At 40.7% G+C, this 17,266-nt stretch overlaps 1 protein-coding gene across 16 annotated transcripts in view; it reads left to right on the forward strand.

Moving 5' to 3' along the window:
• The window catches only part of UNC13B (unc-13 homolog B), a 216,109-nt gene that overhangs the window by 12,630 nt on the left and 186,213 nt on the right, over positions 1 to 17,266 (forward strand). For 15 of the 16 annotated variants that reach the window (XM_042804534.1, XM_042804537.1, XM_042804538.1 and 12 more), the window contains exons 2-3: positions 14,999 to 15,028; positions 17,128 to 17,227. In XM_042804534.1, the coding sequence (XP_042660468.1) occupies positions 14,999 to 15,028; positions 17,128 to 17,227 (130 nt within the window). Of the gene's footprint in view, positions 1 to 4,988; positions 5,022 to 14,998; positions 15,029 to 17,127; positions 17,228 to 17,266 lie in introns of those variants that run through there. The other variant, XM_042804545.1, reaches the window with a different exon arrangement.

Raw genomic sequence — 17,266 nt, forward strand, 5'->3', positions numbered from 1 at the left:
GATATGTGGGGTGGAAGCAAAACTTTTAATACGTTGAATTTGAGTCTGGTAATCTGTATCCCATAGTGCTAAAACATAAAACATGCAACACTTGATATCTGAATTTTGTTAAAAGTTTAACTACTGTTGTAAGCAAGCAGTGGCATCATGTAACTGGAGAACAAGAAAGGTGGTTTCTGTGAGTTGGTAGGAAGATAAGGAGACAGGTGATAAATGTGGGTAAGTATGGGTCTTGACTTAAAAAGCAGTCATGACTGTGATAATATGCAATGTTTAAAATAAACTTTAAACAGAGAATAATAAAAACTTTATAGTCATATGGAAGCAGTATGGAAGGTCATTTGATATAATATCTGGTGTGGATTTATGAAAGGAAGATTGTGCTGGGCTAGCCTTTTGTTTCTCGATGAAAGCATGCATCTATTTAGACTTTTGTAATATCTCACAAATCACCATAGCATACATCTATTTTTGAAGAAAATTGGAATTAGTGAAATACATGTGAAGTGTGTAAGACACTAGCTGTAGCAGAAGCTAGCAATGTTGCAAAGATTGGTGGGAGAAGCAGATAGATGTCTTCTGCTTGTGGCATGGCAATAAAAGTAGGAATGTGTGTGTCAAAATTGTTTTTAAGACAAGTCTGAATGACATAATCTATTTGGAAGTAGGTAAATACAACGCATGAAGGATTCAATGACCTAATGAAAATGAGTTGATATTATGTAGAAGAGCTATGCACTTAAAAGCAAGTGACAAGAATTTCTGAGAAAAGAAAAGCTTGGTGAAAAGAGAGGTGTCGAGGAGTCCTTGTGACTTAGCACCATGGTGCTAATAAACAGAAACTGATGGGTTCTATGACTTCTGTCCATTAAAACCATCAGGAAATTAAACACAGGGGGAGGAAAAGCATTAAGGTGGAGGATAGTGTTGACATAAGATATAGAAGGTATAAGTGTGCCATTAATTAAAGCGTAGGCTGGATGTCAAGAATGATTTTTGAGTGGCTTAAATGGTACAGATGATGCAACATTACAGTTGGTGACCCCAAAGTGCCTTTCCAGTCTTATGAGCTTCACAGCACTAAATTTGTTATGGTGTGAATTAGTGCTCTGACAACTACTTGCTATAGACAAATTGTTACTTAAGGTAAAATTTTGATGTAGCATCTTGCTGAGTTAGAAATTTTAATAATAAAAAACCCAAACTACATGTGAGGGAACTTGCTCATACTCAATTGTTACCTAAGGATGTTTATTTTAGTTAATGATTTTGATTCTAATGTTATTTAGCCTGATGGAATTTCACTTGGATTTTTATGGAAGCAAACAGTGTGGGTTTCAGGAGAACAGTCTTGGGTGTAATCCTTGTCATTAGTAAGACCTGGTTGTGGTTCAGTTCTTTGTGTACATGCTGTGTCAAAACAAAAGTATTGGCAGGTGAATGCTAATTGTGTTTGGGAGATGCAGCTCCTTCAGATGCTGTAAAACTGCCATAGGGAGCAGCCATTTGGCTGCTTCTCCCAGGTGGAGTTATAATCATGTGCTTGCTTGGGTATCAGTCTCTAAGCTGAATTTTATAAAACACGTTCTGTCTATACAAACTTAACTTTAAAAAATGAATTCCCCCCAAACCATCCTTTTCAGCTTCCTCCTGGGGGAATATTATAAGTGACCAATGTCCCAAGACCTTAAGCAAAAAAAAAAAAAAAAAGGCAAGAAAATGTTGGTGCCAATCAAACTGTCCTATTCTTACAGTTTGTGTATGCCCTCCATGGACCAGTGTTGTCTGAGCAATTTGTGAATGCTAAGAGTAAAGTCAGACTGACAAAGAATTAGTCTGCTAATAGTATTGTGTTAGATCTCCCATTCCTTCCTGGGAATCTCATTCAGTTACACTGTAACTCATATGCTAAATAGTTCTTTACTCTTTCTTAATGCTCATGGTCAGCTTATTTTTATCTCCTAGATATTAATCTTTTCTCTTGTTTGTGAACTCAAGGAAGTAAATATTTAAGTTACACAATGTTAATGTTTTCATTAAAACCATTTTTCAGACTAAACCATTCCTGCTTGATTATTTGGTGCAGGAAAACACAGGTGCTGTTTTTCCTGGGGGCCTATAGTTTGCTGTAGTGTGGTAGGATGTTTTTGCTTTGAAAGAACAAAAAATAAATTACTGAATCCACCATAAATGTACTGTTACTTTGAGTTCACTCTTTCAGTGAATATGCTAGATTTCTGAACAGTTATATTTGTTGCTATCAGTTTTTAGCTTGATGCCTTTCAGGGCAAGCTTGTGCTCAGTCCTGCTTGACAAGTAGCTGTGTTCCAGTTGGTTGATTGCTTACAATCCTGTAACTTAAATAGAAACAACTGGAAAATATACCAAGGTTATGATTAGGTGGTGATCACTTCTGGTGTGGTTAGTCAGCAACTCTTGTTTCACGGTGCATCTCTTAAACTAAATCTGAAACAGAGAGTGTGGAAACCTGAGTCATTTGGGAAACTATACAAATGACTTCAGTGCTTTTGTTGACTGAGGAGAGAAGCACATGCCAGCCAAACAAAAACCACACAGATTGTTTTATTCCATCTGTAATTACTGCTTTTTCTTCTTTGGTGTCAGAGTACTTGTGTCTTCTAGCAGCTATTACCTTGTCATGACCAGGCCTTGTGATTTGAACTAGTAACTCTGGCACGATTTTATGGCTTTTACCTGTATGTACAATGTCTGAGCAGCAGCTGCATATGCTTTGTGTCTTGGAAGAAATTATTTTGTAAAGACGTGTGTCTTATTTTCAAAATACAAAAACCCAAACAAACCAATTTGACTGTTCGCCTGGTTTCTGAATTAATTTAAATTTATTTATTTATTTTATTTTTGTTCTTTACTTTTTTTTTTTTTTTTTTTTTACTGAAGCTTTTCTTTTAAACTAGTTGAACTATTGGTTTGCCAGCAAAGTCAGTTTATCAACCCAGACTGGCTCCTAGCAGACTTAATACATTATCAGTCTGTCTGTCTTCCTGCATTCTGGTGCAAGGATATGGCTTTCATTATACACAGTTCCTTAGTCTTTGGCAGCTGGAGGCATATATGAGTTGCACTCTGTTTTGTGTAAAATTAAGTAGCATGGGTTTTGTTCCCTTATTCAATTAAAGCATTTCCACTAATATAAAATAATGTATTTCGGAACCTCACAGAACTTGAAAGAAGGATAATTCATGCCACTGGAAATTGGAAACCCTCTTTATTCTCTGCCCAGTAGTATTTATCTTCTATATCTAAAAATTCTGGGAGATTTGATGGAATTTTTTTTTTTTTTTTTCTCCTTAATCAGGTACAGATTCAGGAGTAAGGATGCTGTCTCTTCTGATCATAAACCAGTTAAAATTTCTGGAGAAATCTGTAACCTGCAGGGAACTCCTTAAAGCAAAGTGACCAAAGCACAGTCAAACAGAATGTCTTCTGAAAGCCATGAACACAGTAACTCACTCCAGTATGTTGCACTCAAACTGCTTTTTTACTAATAAAATAAGGGCTGCAACAGAATATTGGAGAGAAGAGGACATTTCAGATTACTGCTTAGTTCATCTCTTGGTTGGGGAACCAGGTCACCTGACAGAGTTGTCTGTGTTGCCAGTGTCAGGAGGATTAACCTCTCATAATCTCTGTGATTTGAATAAGTTCCTGTCCTCACTGCTCAGTTCAAAGCAGCTGCTGAGCAGAAACTTCAGTGAATCTGTGTCTGTGTTGGTCAGCCAAAAAAAGAAGAAATATGTTTTAGAGGATTTTTCCTAGCTGTGCTTTTTAGCAACTGGCTTCAGTGTTTGGATGATAAGTATATATAGGTGGAGCTGTTGTATGTAATCAGGGAAGTTGGCTACATCCTCAAATTTCCTTTTTGTTTAAAAGATATTCTGTTACACAAATAGTATCACAGCCATTTCTCCACACTTTGCTTCCCATCCCCCCCACCCCCACCCCCCTCTTGGAAAGTGAACTTTGCACAAAGGCATAGTCTCTTGATTTGTAAGTACAACATAACAAAACTTCAGTGTGTGCTTGTTTTCCCAGTTCTCAAGAAAAATGTAACTGATCCAGACCAATTAGTCGGAGATGATGCTTGCCTGACTGTGCTGGGTCAGGCCAAAGCTAGAAGGGATTACTCAGTCAGCTAATGTGTGTGTATCTACCCTTGAGGAACGGTGGTGCTAGTAATAAGGGATTTAGGTTTGCTTATAGGAACACAAAATTTCAAGAATGATTTTCTTTTGTGTGTTGTGGTTGCAGGGTAGCTATCTAGGTTAGTTTGTTTTGTTTTGTTTTTTTTTTTTTTTTTTTTTTTAAAGTCTGTTTTGCTGTGTCAAACAGGTAGCAAGACCTCTTGCCTCTCTGAGTGATAGTCCCTTTCTTCTCAGTGGAGAGTGATATGAGTTTGCTTGTGCTGTCTGCCTGCTTTGAAACATCTGATACTGCTGCCAAATGACAGCAAAGATGTATAGCAAAGAGGCTAAATTGTGCAGCAAGGTCTCTGAAACATGTATTCCACCTTGTTATTGAAAAAATACCAAGGTGGAATTCACCTGAAATTGCCTGTTGTCATCCCTAAGCCTTGCTTATATTGAGGATGGAGGAGATTTGGTGGCAGAACAGACTGTATGAAACTCTGGTTCTGAAATTGTCATCTCTGGGCCCCAAGCCTAGAAGCTGGGGGCATATTAACATATAGAGCAAGTACTGCTGTATCATCTTCCTTCCTAGGAATTGTCTAGGTGTTTCTGTGGACAAGATACCCGGCTAAATGCATTTGTTCTGCAGCCCTTCCTATTGTGGTATGACTTCTCGTAGTGCAAACTCCTGCTGAAGGTGTGCAAAGAGCTACTTGGTCTGCAGGGTAGAAGATACCAGGTTTAGGACACACGTGCAAGATGTCATTGATGTCAGAGTGGCTCTCAGGGAATTCCAGCATCCAATTTGAGCAGTGAGACCATTGGGCTTAAACAACTGATGTTCTGTGAACAGTAAGTTATGAATCCGACTGTCTTTGTCATGGTGCTGGTGGGGGGAGAGGTAATAACCACATGTCAAACATCTGTGATATGACAAAAAGGTCTCTGTGGAGTATCATTTGCGAATACTCTCCTGTGAGTTGGTTGGAGTGCTCAGTGGAGAAATAGGGCAGGAGAACCAATACTTCAGAATCTTTCCTTGGTGAAGAAAACCATCTGCAGATAGCTTGAGTGCACCACTAATTGTGTCCCAGAGCGTGGGCCTTTGGTTTTGAGTAGCAAAGAGATGTTGAGTAGCAGCTAGGAGCGAAGTTAAAATTTCAGGTAGATGTTAGCATGTTTGTGGGAAGGTTATAAAGCAGCAAAACACAATTCTATATAAGCATCTGAGTATGCTGGCTCTTGCCTCGCTAGAATTAACTTGTCAGTTTGCATTGAGGTCATGATTATTGTCAGATAAGTTGAAAAGGTGAGTAATGAGGTAAAGGGCTCTCTGGAGAGCAGCATGCAGACTTGGTGTATCTTTGGAGGCACCTTGTATTTCAGCACATGCTGTGGGACTCGTGAGAGATGGAGCTTATACTTTCTGCGCAGCCTTTAAGGATGATACTGAGATGCATTGCTAGAGAAAAGATTTGTGTCTGGGCACTGTGAGACTATCATTCCAGCAAGTCCCAAAGCAGGCAGAAGATGATTTATTCTCAACTTGTTCTGGTTACCTGAAAGGTGACTTGAGCTCAAAGAGTTGATCTGCTTGTGTTGGTTGGGAAGTGTGCTGAGACTGCCTGCCTGTCAGCTGAACTGTGGGACCATGCAGGCAGGAGAAGTGGGGATAGATAGCCCTGTAGCCTAGAAGAACATCTGCAGTGATTGGAATTCCTGGAAGAGTGTCCTGGTATTGGGAATTCCAGCATGACATGTACCACTCCTCTCCTCAAACTGTCGCTGCCTCCTCTTTCCTGTGCAGTGTTTAGCCATACAAACTGCCTGGAAGTAGAAGCTTCTGCACTTCTTTCATTTCCAAGTACATTTAATGTAAAAACTAGAGAATATTTTATGGGCTGTTGGCACTCCGAATTCACTGGTAGTGCTAATCTGTTTCAGGAGGTTGTAAAGTTCAAGTCTTGCATGTTCCTACTTTCCTTACTGCTTCTCAGCATCTGTTTCCAGATTTTTTGACTGTATGGTTTATGAATATGCTTCCCTCCCTGCCACACCCCAACCCCCACCCCCCACCTCCCAGAAGAGACAATATTATCAAGTTTATTTCAGCTGCTGCTTACCTGAAATAAATTACATGCTTCCTACTGCCTTTCAGGAAGCTTTTTCTGGGATCAGCTGTAAGTAAACTTCTGGCAGCTTCAATATTGCAAAGCAGAAGTTTCAGTAAGTGTGAATGCTTAATGTAATAATGATTTGAGCTGTGGTTTACAAAATAACTTGTCAATGTTTTAAGCATTTTATTGGTAAGATCTCCTGAGGCTTTTTGGATAAAATGATATGCATGTTTTAAAGTGCTGGAATCCTTTTGCAGTATCTAATGGTTGTGGTATATTGATTGTATTGTGCCAGTGTAGATCCTGTTCTATGCTAGCTTTTTAGTAAAATCATGGTACCTACTTACAAACTCAAGAGGTAAGGGCAGTTCCAGGTTTTGCAACCTTCAGTTTTGTGAATCTCCCCCTTCCCTTTTTGCTTTGTGAAACTATCCTGTCCTAGTTGCCCTACTTCAAATTTTGTTTTCAAACCAACATATAACAGCATGACCTTGCTGCCTGATACTATTTTCCAGAGAAGTGCTGGTGTAAGGATCCTGGAAGAGCAGTTTAATGTCTGCTCTAACTTCAGGGAAGCAACCAGTTGCAGACCTTTTTAGTTTTCCTCTTGCATTTTGTTCCCTGTCACAGTTGCTTTCTGCAAGTTGCATACATAGTTTCAGTTCTGTTCTTCCTGTCCTATGTACTCCTGGTAAAACACTTTGTTTTCAGTTTGTGTTTCTTTGAGATACATGTTCAATTTTTCTGTCCAAAACTCTGTTCACAACTGCAATGCCTGTGGCATATCTTCTGCAGCACTACTTAGAAAATGCTACAGCAATTAAAAAAATTCTACACCTGTGAATTTATGTTGCTGAAATAGTTCAAGGAATATTTCAGATGGTTGAGTTCTTGAGCTAAGAAACAAACAAGAATGCATATGAAACTCTTCAGGAGGCTGAAAAACTGTGTGATGTTAAGTCAGAGTCTCACATCAAATCTGGTAACAGATTAACCTGTAAACAAGACCCAGGTGTTGTGTCTGAATCTATTTTGTTACTGAAAGTGTTTAGAAGCCTACTTATATTAACTACCTACTAGGTTAAACTGTCGTACAAAGTAAATTGAATTGTCACCCCTTCTTTTCCATGAAGTACCTTTTAGAGAAGTAGAGTCTTTTAAGAGAAGGCTTCTTTTGCTGATGAGGACTGAGTTGTATTTAAAAATAAAAAAATTAAACAACCCTTGCCAGAGAATTTTCAAAGTTGGTCCTCTGCTTCAGGTATGCCATAAGAATGTGGTTTTGTTTGGAGTGTTTGCAACTGCCAGAAAGGTTTTCCTACCATGTTTTTTGAATTTGTTCTGTTTAAGTTATCTGGTAACTTTGGTAAGGATGGAAGAAGGAGAACACTATGAACCTCTGGTGCAAGCTGTGATGTGTACACTTAGCAAGTTTTATGCAAGAGCTGAGCTGAAAAGTGACACTATCTGCAGGGGGTCTGAAGTTGCCTAGTTCACTAAGGTGATCAGACTGAATGATTGAGCAAAATAGTCAGATATATCTTTCATTTGATAATGGGTTCAGCAGTGTATATTAACTGTGGATTTGCTCAGTTTAGTATAGGTTGGCCAGCATGTTGTCCTGCTATCTATCCCAAGTTCATGTGAATGAAACAGTAAGGAATACTCCAGATATCCTGCCGCTGTGCTATGTCACTGCCCATGGGCTGTGGCAGTAATAGGGAGATTTAAACAAGACAATGATACATATTTTTTCTATATAAAAGGTAGGCTTTTTCTGAGTACATTTCAGTACTTTGCTCACCAAAGTTCAGTCCATACAGGTGGTGGGATGCTGACCCTGGGGCTGTGAAAACTCTGTCAGGAAACAAATGTTTAGGGTGAAGCTTAGTAAGCAGAACCAGGCAGCAGCTGCAGTGTCCTATCGGGACTGGAAACATCTATCAGACCCGGGGTATGGGGTGTCTGGGCTGTGAAGGGAAGCAAGGGGGGTGCTGTCTACCTGCGGTTGTGACACCTGTGTGTGTGCAAGCCCTGAATCTTAACTGACCAGAGAATTTACAGATGAACAGGGGAGCATTTAGTGAGGTTTGGCAGTGTGAGAGGGTTATTGGGATGTGTACTTTATGTAGTGCTTTCCCGGATTTCCTGTACAAGATAGTGCTGAAGTTAAACGGGGTTAGTATTGAGTGTGTCTCCTCTTAGCACAGGAATCTGGAAAATCCTTCCAAGCATTCACACATGTCCCAGCTGCTGTCAGTCACTGTCCAGTGGGCAGAAGGGGTGGAGTCACTGGTAGAAAGCTGTTTGTTGGAAATTGTGTTGTAAATCAAATAAACTTAGTACCTTTGTGTGTCTCAGGACAGGGTAATGAATTTGCAGATCATCTGAGCAGGAAAATGCTAATTCATGTGAATTAGGAGGGATTCTAATTCACTCTCAAGACATCTGGCAAAATGGAAATCCCTTTGATAGATCAATTTGCTACCACAGGCAACAGAATAGAATCTCTTCCTGCCCCCACCCTTCCTTCTTGAGAAGAATCCAAGAATGATAGTAGTTGCTTTTTAAATGTAGTTGGTTGCTGAAGGGAGTGTACCTTCCCTTTGTTGTCATTACCAAGGCCTTGAGAAAGGCGAGTCAAGCTGTCCTGTGGGCATTTAGAGTGGTCAAATTGTAGAAAGCTCTTTGCTACGCGAACAGGAACTGCAATGTAAAAGTAGTTTGTTTTTTTTTTTTTTTTTTTTTTAACTTTGATGAACTATTAAAAATTAATAAACTCTTATTGTGTCCATTCCATTTATTCTGGACTACTTATTAAAGCAGATCGATCTCTCTGTTCAGCTGAGGTAAATTGAGTGGTACTGATTGCTTGCTGTTGAGGCTATCTGGGTTCCTCCACAGTTGTCTCAGTCAAACAGGTGATGGATTTTTGAAGGACTATTTCAAGTACTAAGTCATAAAAATTCTGCCTTTAGGTGCAACCTTGGTTCTTCAGGAACTGATGAAAATCTGTGGTATGTTCCTGCTGTCTGCCAGTTAGCAAACAAAGTGTCGTTTTGCAATGACTCTTTTTACTTCTGGCATCAGAGCAGTTCTCTGGTCAGCCCAGCCCTTCATTCACATCAAGCAATAACAAAATGCTATCCTCTGTTTACTGTGAATGTGGTCTCAGCTTTTACATCTGTTGGTACATGAAGGTGCTCACTGTGTTTCCCTCACGTCATTCTGGAAGGGAAATACACTGGGGCATAAAGTGCTCTCTTTCCTGCTTGAGTGGAACAGTGCTTGCATGTAAACCAGCAGTTTGTTTTCCCTGGCAGAAAAGCAAAGTATAAAGTCAGAAGTAATAAATATGAATTAAGCCTCTTGTCCCTCAACGGCCCCTGAGGCTGAAGGAATGTCTCAACTGCAATAACCACCCCAGCTTAGCAGGACTATGGTGCAAGGAGATGGAGCCCACACAGGCCCTGCTCTGGGCTATTTGCAGTTACAGCAGAGGCTGTTGAGGTGCTGCTGAGTGCTGGCGGTTCCCTGGGGCTTCCTGTGCAATTATTCTCCCTCTAAGCTACTTCAGGAAAACCTCTTCTTCTGAACATAACTTTAGCTGTGAAGGTATGAGAACGCAGTGGAGCCTTTATTTTTAGAGCTGTTTTAGGCTGCGAATACCAAGGTGGCTGTGACATGTCAAATCTTTGTAACAGGCCTGGAGAACCATTAAACTGCTGTTTTATCCATCTCTTTCCTTCTTAGAGTTATGAAGGAATGAGGAGATTTTCACAGCACAGTCAGTACTGCTGTTCTGCTGTGGCACGTGCAGTTGCATTTAACAGCATACCTCTGATGTTGCAGGGCTTTTATAGGGATCATGTGAAACAAAACAGTGATTGAGTTAAAATCCAGGATGAGATCACTGTATGGCCTTTGCTTCCTCCAGCCTGGAGCACCTCTTGGATTCAAGTGTTGGGAGAGACAAAGGTTCCTTGCCCTTAGGTGGGAGGTGAAGGATGTGCAGGGGCTGTGCATGTAAAATGCTTTGATTGAGAGACAGGTCCCTGCGTGGATTCCCCAGGGCCAGAACAGTCCTTGTTAGATGCACCAGTCTCACACCACTTGCCAGCCGCTCATGGATTTTATAAATCGCTTTCAAGAAGTGTGTGGGAGGTGTTAAGTTTCTGGCTCTGCAGTGAGGACATGTGCTATAGCTGTTGGTGCAGGGTTCAGATATCAAAATTATTACCAAAGGCTTAGTTACAGCAAATGTAACAGGCTCAGAGGGCTAGAGCAATGCCTAGCCAGGTCTTCCCTCCCAGAAGGGATTCCCTCCCTTCTGTGTCCGTGCTGCAGGGTGCACAGGCTGTGAATTGGTGTGTTGGGTTAGTCTGGAGTAGTGAGTAGTATGCATGTTTTGCTGTGCTCTCCTGTTTCTGTTGCTTAAGCAACCTTTGCACCTCATGCTGCATATCACTGTGCACCGAAGTCTGGGCACGTGGAAAAGGTGGGAAAAGCACAGGGTGAAATGGAAATACGTATTGATTCTGTTGCTCGGTTGGGGACAGCTACTGTAGAAGTTGTACTGCTCTCAAAAACACATTAAAACTGCATTCATGTTTCACAGGGAAGAGGAAGCTATTTGTCAATTTGCTGATCAGGAAAATGCGTTTTGAATGCTTTGCTTTCAGTGTTGCATTTCTTTTTAAGAGTGCTAATTAAACTGCACCCTTTCATCCTTCTAATTTCTCCCACAGCCCCTCCATGGCACTTTATTGGCCTCTGTGAAAGAATGTAGATTTTGTGTAGTGTGGTGAGTGACCAGCTTTTAAGTCATGTGCTGGATTTAGTTAGGATGTAATCTTTTGGCCATCTGTTCAGGCACTCCCTGTGTCTGCATCCCTCTGATTTGCAAGCAAATGTTAAAGGCGATCTTGAATCTGCAGATGTTCACAACACTTAGGTTCCCTTTAACTGAATATGAGCATGTTCCTGCTTAGGAGGTTTGAGCAATGTGTTGTCCGAACCTCACAGTAATTTGGCATGCTTGATTTTAATTCTCTGGCTGGTGTATGGGGCAATTCATCAGGAAAAAAAAAAAAAAAAATATATATATATATATATATATCCTTCATTCTGATTAAAAACTCAGTGGATAGCAGGAATTTCTTGGTAAAACTGAGTTTAAGAATACTCTGATATATGTTCTGCTGTTGTTTTTCCATCCTCACACAGTGGTTCTTGACCGTTTTTGCAATTTCTAGCTTGTATTTTCCTTTCCAAGTTTTTAGGAGTCGTCAGACTCTACAGACATTTGTAACTGACAGCCGTAGAGCATCTCAAATCCTGCCATGGATTTTTTTTTTTTTTTTTTTTACATTGCCAGCAAGACTTCAACTTTCTTTTTTTTTTTTTTTTCCCCTGATCTCTTTATTTGGAGTAACACCAAATTGATGAGATATTTCTAGAGGGGAAAAAAAAAAATCTATGGATGAATTGAATGTTTCCATCATTTTTATTTGCTTTTGTATTTGTCTAATTTGGATCTGGTTATTTCAGATCAACCCATTTGCTTTCTAATAGCTCCGTGAACTGAGGTGCAATAGCTGTCTCTAATATGCACACATCTTATTTAGTGATTAAATGAATCTTTGCACAGTGAGAGCAGGTGCATCAGTGTGCATCTGCATCTTGCAGTGATGGCACATGGCAGTGCAAAGTACTGGGTCTCACTTTACTTTCTAATTTTCTATTGTTTTCATTCCCTCCCTGATATCCTTCCCAGGACAGCAAGGATTACAGTTCAGCATAGTTCAGTGTTTGTCTCTGAATGGCTGGACTTTCTGTGCTGCCCAGTTTGCTGAGAGAAGCCTTTTGATACAGAATGAAATTGAACATTTTGAGGTAGTTTAAAAATGTGGCTTCCCCGGAGAGCAGAAGTCTCTGTGGGAAAAATGGGAGTGGGTCAGGACATGTCTGATGTAGGCCTTTGACTTAGTTTGTCTCCAGGTTTGTACTTTGTGGCAATGCAGAAGCAACTGTATCTGTAAAACTTTGTGTTGCTGAGAGCTCTAGAGAATGGTTTCCTTTTGTGATACAGATTTTATAAAATAAAATGTACTGTTTCACATGGCTTGATATCAGCCTGCTGTCCTCCTGCCCCTGGAGTAGTGATGAGTTTTCAGCCTTTGTTCCAACACTGAGTAATTAGCTGTTAATGCATCAGGCTTCTTCACAACTTAGTTACTCCTTTGTGTCCTTTCTTGAGCACTTGGCATACCAGACAGAAGGAGCAGGTATGGGTACGGAATTTTGCTTAGGGAAGCTACCTTAATGTGCCTTTCCAAAGCAGTGGTCCTTCAGCAGTGGCATGGTGCACGCTGTTTTGCACATGGTACCTGATCCTGACACACAGGCTGTCCTTCCAGCTCTGGACTCCTGGCCACTCACCCTGTTGTAGGGGGAACCCCACAGTCTCACAGCTAGTCCTGATCCTGAGATGCTGTGGGAACTGCACCTTTACAATGATTTTTACACATCCCTAGGAAGTGTTTTCCAGTGGGATAACAAAATAAAAACATGTCCAAGTCAGTCTTCATGGTAACTCTTTGGACATACTGTGGAAACTTGCAGATAGGGCAAAAGTTGCTGATGAGATGAGAATCCCAGGTTTGTGATCCAGCTCTTACTTATAAGCCCTGCTGCAGCTACAGGTGTAATTTATTACATGCAGGTTGTACAGAGGCATGGGGTTCATTCCTGGTAGTTACTAAAGGTACAAGATTCCATTTTCGTTATGTAGGTCTGTAGCAGGCTTGCGATCTTTGTTTAGCCTTGCTGCTGTCCCAGTATAGCCCTGTTGCTGCAAGCTGTGGGACAGCTCTTGCTGAAGCCCCACACAGGCACCCTTTTCAGCATGCCAAGGCGGTGCAGGGTTTGCTGCCTTCCATCAAACAAACTTCTTAATATTTAGAAGTTGAGACCACTATGTACAGTCAGCACCTGTCTCAGTTTGCCTATTGCTTGCTGCAGAGACAGTCTCTTGTCTCTGTCTAGGAGCCATTAGCCCACTCTGGCTGCTTTTTTAACAAATAATAACAGATTTCCACACTGGGTTTGCCTCTGCTTCCCTGCTAGCAACAGTGGAGCTTGTTACCAACAGGGAGAGAGACCAGCTGAAGTTTGCTATGCATCCCCTGCCCTTTTCCTCTTTTTTTCCCTTCCCCCAACCACTTGCACTTCTTTGTCTCCTGCCTCTTTCAAAGGAGAGGAGAGAGGAGGTTCAGGGATAAACTGGTGTCTGCTCACACCAGAGCAGTATTTAACGAAGTGCCTTCTTTTGTGTGATATCCAAAGGCACCTAGAAAGTGGGTAGATTGCCCTGCCTGTTCCTCAGTGGTTTAACAGACTGATTTGGAGATTAAAAAATAATCTGTATCTTCAGTCAGCAGGAACACTGGCCCCCATCATTCTGTGTTTTGCTTGCATCATTAGCTTTAGCATCAGGAATGCTTCAGCCCCTGAACCAGGGACAAAATGAACCTGTTTATTTTGGACCTAAAGACTCATGGGCCTTGGCAGTCTAGGTAAAGGCTACAGCTCTTCTGACTTCTGATTGAAATGCCTCTGGCTTATGCTATACCTGGTACAGCATTTCTTCCATGCAAACATCTACCTGAACTGTAAATGTTTACAGAGGAGAATTTCTCAAATAGCAAGCGTGTTCTCCAGCATCACACTCCATTGCGGCTCTGTGCATGTAACTGTGTAAGGGCCATTATTTTTTTTATTTGTTAATGTTCATTTCTAGCACACTTATCTTGGAAGTTAGACTCTGTGAGCCTTTAGGAAGCTGTGGGTGCTTTGTTTTCTGGAGGAAACTTTGCTACAACAGTTTTTAAATCTTTTTGCTCTCTGGTATATCTTGCTTACTCTCTTGTTAAATATGTTTTCTTCTTAGTGTTGTATTTCCACTGGGAAAACTGGCTGGAGCATAAGAGATGTCTTCTCGTAGTACTTACACTTAGCAATACCAGTGAGGATATGAGCTTGCAAAAGAGAAATGTAAACAAAATCTCCCCTAGGAGAACCTTCTCCATCTGGTGAGATAAGAGCCAGTGCTGTTTTATGTTTTAACCATTGTTTTTGATAAATACTATCCTGGAATTTAACAGAGGAGAGTTTAGAGAAGTGACATTTGAGTTTACACTGCAGATTGTTTAGCATAGGGGGTTAATCTGTTTTACAGATGTCCTACTAGAGAGATACTATTCAGGCTTGATTATTTTCAAGTTGTGGTTGAAAGTCTGCTCTGCACTGTTAAGAGATATTTTTTGTTCATAAAGAAATGTTTATTTCTTCTAGAGTGTAACTTTGTAAGTGAGATGGTATGAAATGACATTGTGCTAAGCAGCAGTAACTTCTGGTTGCAGAGGACTTGTTTTGAAATTCCTTTGATCTAGCCATATCACAGTGCTTTCCAAACATTAATCCTATGTTTATTTTTAAAATGCATTGATTTAGAGAAGTGACATGGGGTACATAAGAGGTTTTGTCTCCATAATTGTTAAACTGCTAAAACAAGTGCAGGTTTCCAGCTAACAGGCCTCCACTGGAGATGTTGCGTAAATGTAATGACCTGTGATGCTCTGACTCAAGCAAAACTGTAGCAGGACAAAAATCACTAACGACTTTTTTTTTTTTCCTTTTTTCTTTTTACAGTAAAAAAAGCTAAACTCCAAGGACCGCCAGGTAAGCCATCTTCTACTTGCTCACAGCAGTGGTAACACCACCTCTCTCACTCTTGCTCATGCTGCTTCCTCCAGTTTTCATCTGCCTCTTCTCAGCTCCTCCATGTTCTCCTTAGGAGTGACAAAAGCTGTCCTGAGAATCCAGACAGCCTGGGTTAATAACAAACTTGAAGCTGTGACCTGGTGCCACACTGCTAAGACACCGCTACTTGCTCACCTGATCTTAACAGGTGATGGATAAGGAAAGATATTCCTTTATTGTCACCAATTCCCACCCCACCCTGACCCTTCCTCTCATCCTTCATCTGTCCCTGTTAAAAAGAGGATCTGAAAATGTGTACCAAGCAGAACTGATGCATGCCTGTCTGGATTCAGTGCCTCCTTGATCCTGATTGGGATTGCTGCATGGTACTGCAGAAGTGATTATTTTTATGTGGCAGTCCATAATGGCTGTGCTTGGGATTGAAATCCCATTTGTCAGGTTTTGTTTCTGCATAGTAAAATAAAAATAAGCAGCTGGTGACACCCAAAATCTACAGTCTAGGCAGCTATTTTGCTGTGGTTCAGTAGCTAGCAAGGACTTAGTTGGCTACATTATAAATATATTTATTGAATGAAATTTCATGTACAGTTTACAAAAGAATAAGCAGTTTGCTTCTGGAATAACACCCATTCAGGTGTTTAGATCTGAAGCAATTGCACAGCTGTATTCATGACTTATTTGTCCAGCTTTATTCTCTTGTTATAGTGGAAAGCTTCCCAGGTCTCCTTGTCCATACTTCGTGTTCAGGTCAAGATCTGTGTGTGCACCAGCCTTGAATTTCCAGGGAAGGAAAGCAGCGTGCCCAGACTGGAAGGGAGATAGTGTGTGCCTTATGCTTTCTCTAATCAAGAAGCTTGCTTATGGCTGTAAAATATTTGTCCTGTAGTCTAGGTTTAGTTCAACTGAAGCATGTGGTTTCAGTGACAAGCCCAGTGCCCCAGGATGATTCAAGTGATGTAGCAAGATATGAGGGAATCTGACTTTCAGTGACTCCCACTTCTTCCTGGATCATGTAGTTTCTCTTTCTTCCCTGTTAGGATTTATGAAGCTAGATGCTGAGACATGCTTTAGTAGCCCACATCAATGATGCTTGAGAAATTTGACGGTATTAAAATGAACTGTGTTGTAACTTATGCTGGGAATAGATGCAGCAGAACACTGAAATATTAAAATATGTACACTGCTTTCTAGCTACTTAGCATATGCCTTGTTCCATGCTTGATGAAACTGATAGGCAGGTCTGAGGTGGTAACTCCCCTTAAAAGGGAGTTTGTTCATTCTTAGATGCTAATAGTCAAACTTTGTATGTGTCTGTGCTGGGCTGCTTTTGATTTCATTAGCAAAGAGATAGCAGCAACTAGGAAGAAAGTTGTTCCAGGCTTTTTCTTCAGATTTAAAATAAAAAGCAAAACATCTAAACAAAGCTTGTCTTGTCAAGACATGTGTGTAACAGTTTTTCTAGGTCAGCTGGTTTAAGCAATAGAAATCAGTTTAGCACATTTAGCATAAATCACTCTATTTTCCTTCTGCCCCTGACTGGTCTGTAAAGTTCTTGGTGGACTCATGGGTGGAAAACTGGGTTGGAATGCAAAGAGCAGTTGGGTCAAAAGGGAAGAGAAGATATAATCAGCCCAGCTGCTTCTTGTTTGTATGTTTTGCGAATTTGTTTCTTGCTCTGTGTGGTCCACATGATGGGACCTATTCCTTCAGACTGTTGCCTCTTCCTCTGGTCTGCATTTCAGTAACAGCATCTTACACACAAAGCGTCTGTGTTCTTCAGGATTTTACATTCTCTTTGTCCCTGACTTACTGCAAGTGCTTAGTTGCCTGGTTTTATTTTCATGTATGAATTTCTAAAAAACTGTGATTGGAAATCTGATGGCAGGTGAAAAACATCTTGAGCGTTTGGCTTCTTAACCCAGTGATATCTTCCTATATGGGCTTCTTTTTTCAGATCCTCCTGGGATGCAATATATGGACTGGAAACCTTGAAATGTTGTGCTTATGTGATGAAAGGGTGAAGTGAGGGAGGTAACTTTTTGTCTCTTGTTCCCCAGATAAATTCAATACATATGTGACCCTGAAAGTGCAAAATGTGAAGAGCACGACGGTAGCTGTACGAGGTGACCAGCCCTGCTGGGAACAGGACTTCATGTTGTAAGTATGGCGTTGTGCAGCAATGAGGTGCTTGTGGTT

The sequence above is a fragment of the Tyto alba genome, unplaced genomic scaffold, assembly GCF_018691265.1.
Source record: "Tyto alba isolate M040663 unplaced genomic scaffold, T.alba_DEE_v4.0 Super-Scaffold_42, whole genome shotgun sequence".
In the NCBI taxonomy this organism is placed as follows: domain Eukaryota; kingdom Metazoa; phylum Chordata; class Aves; order Strigiformes; family Tytonidae; genus Tyto; species Tyto alba.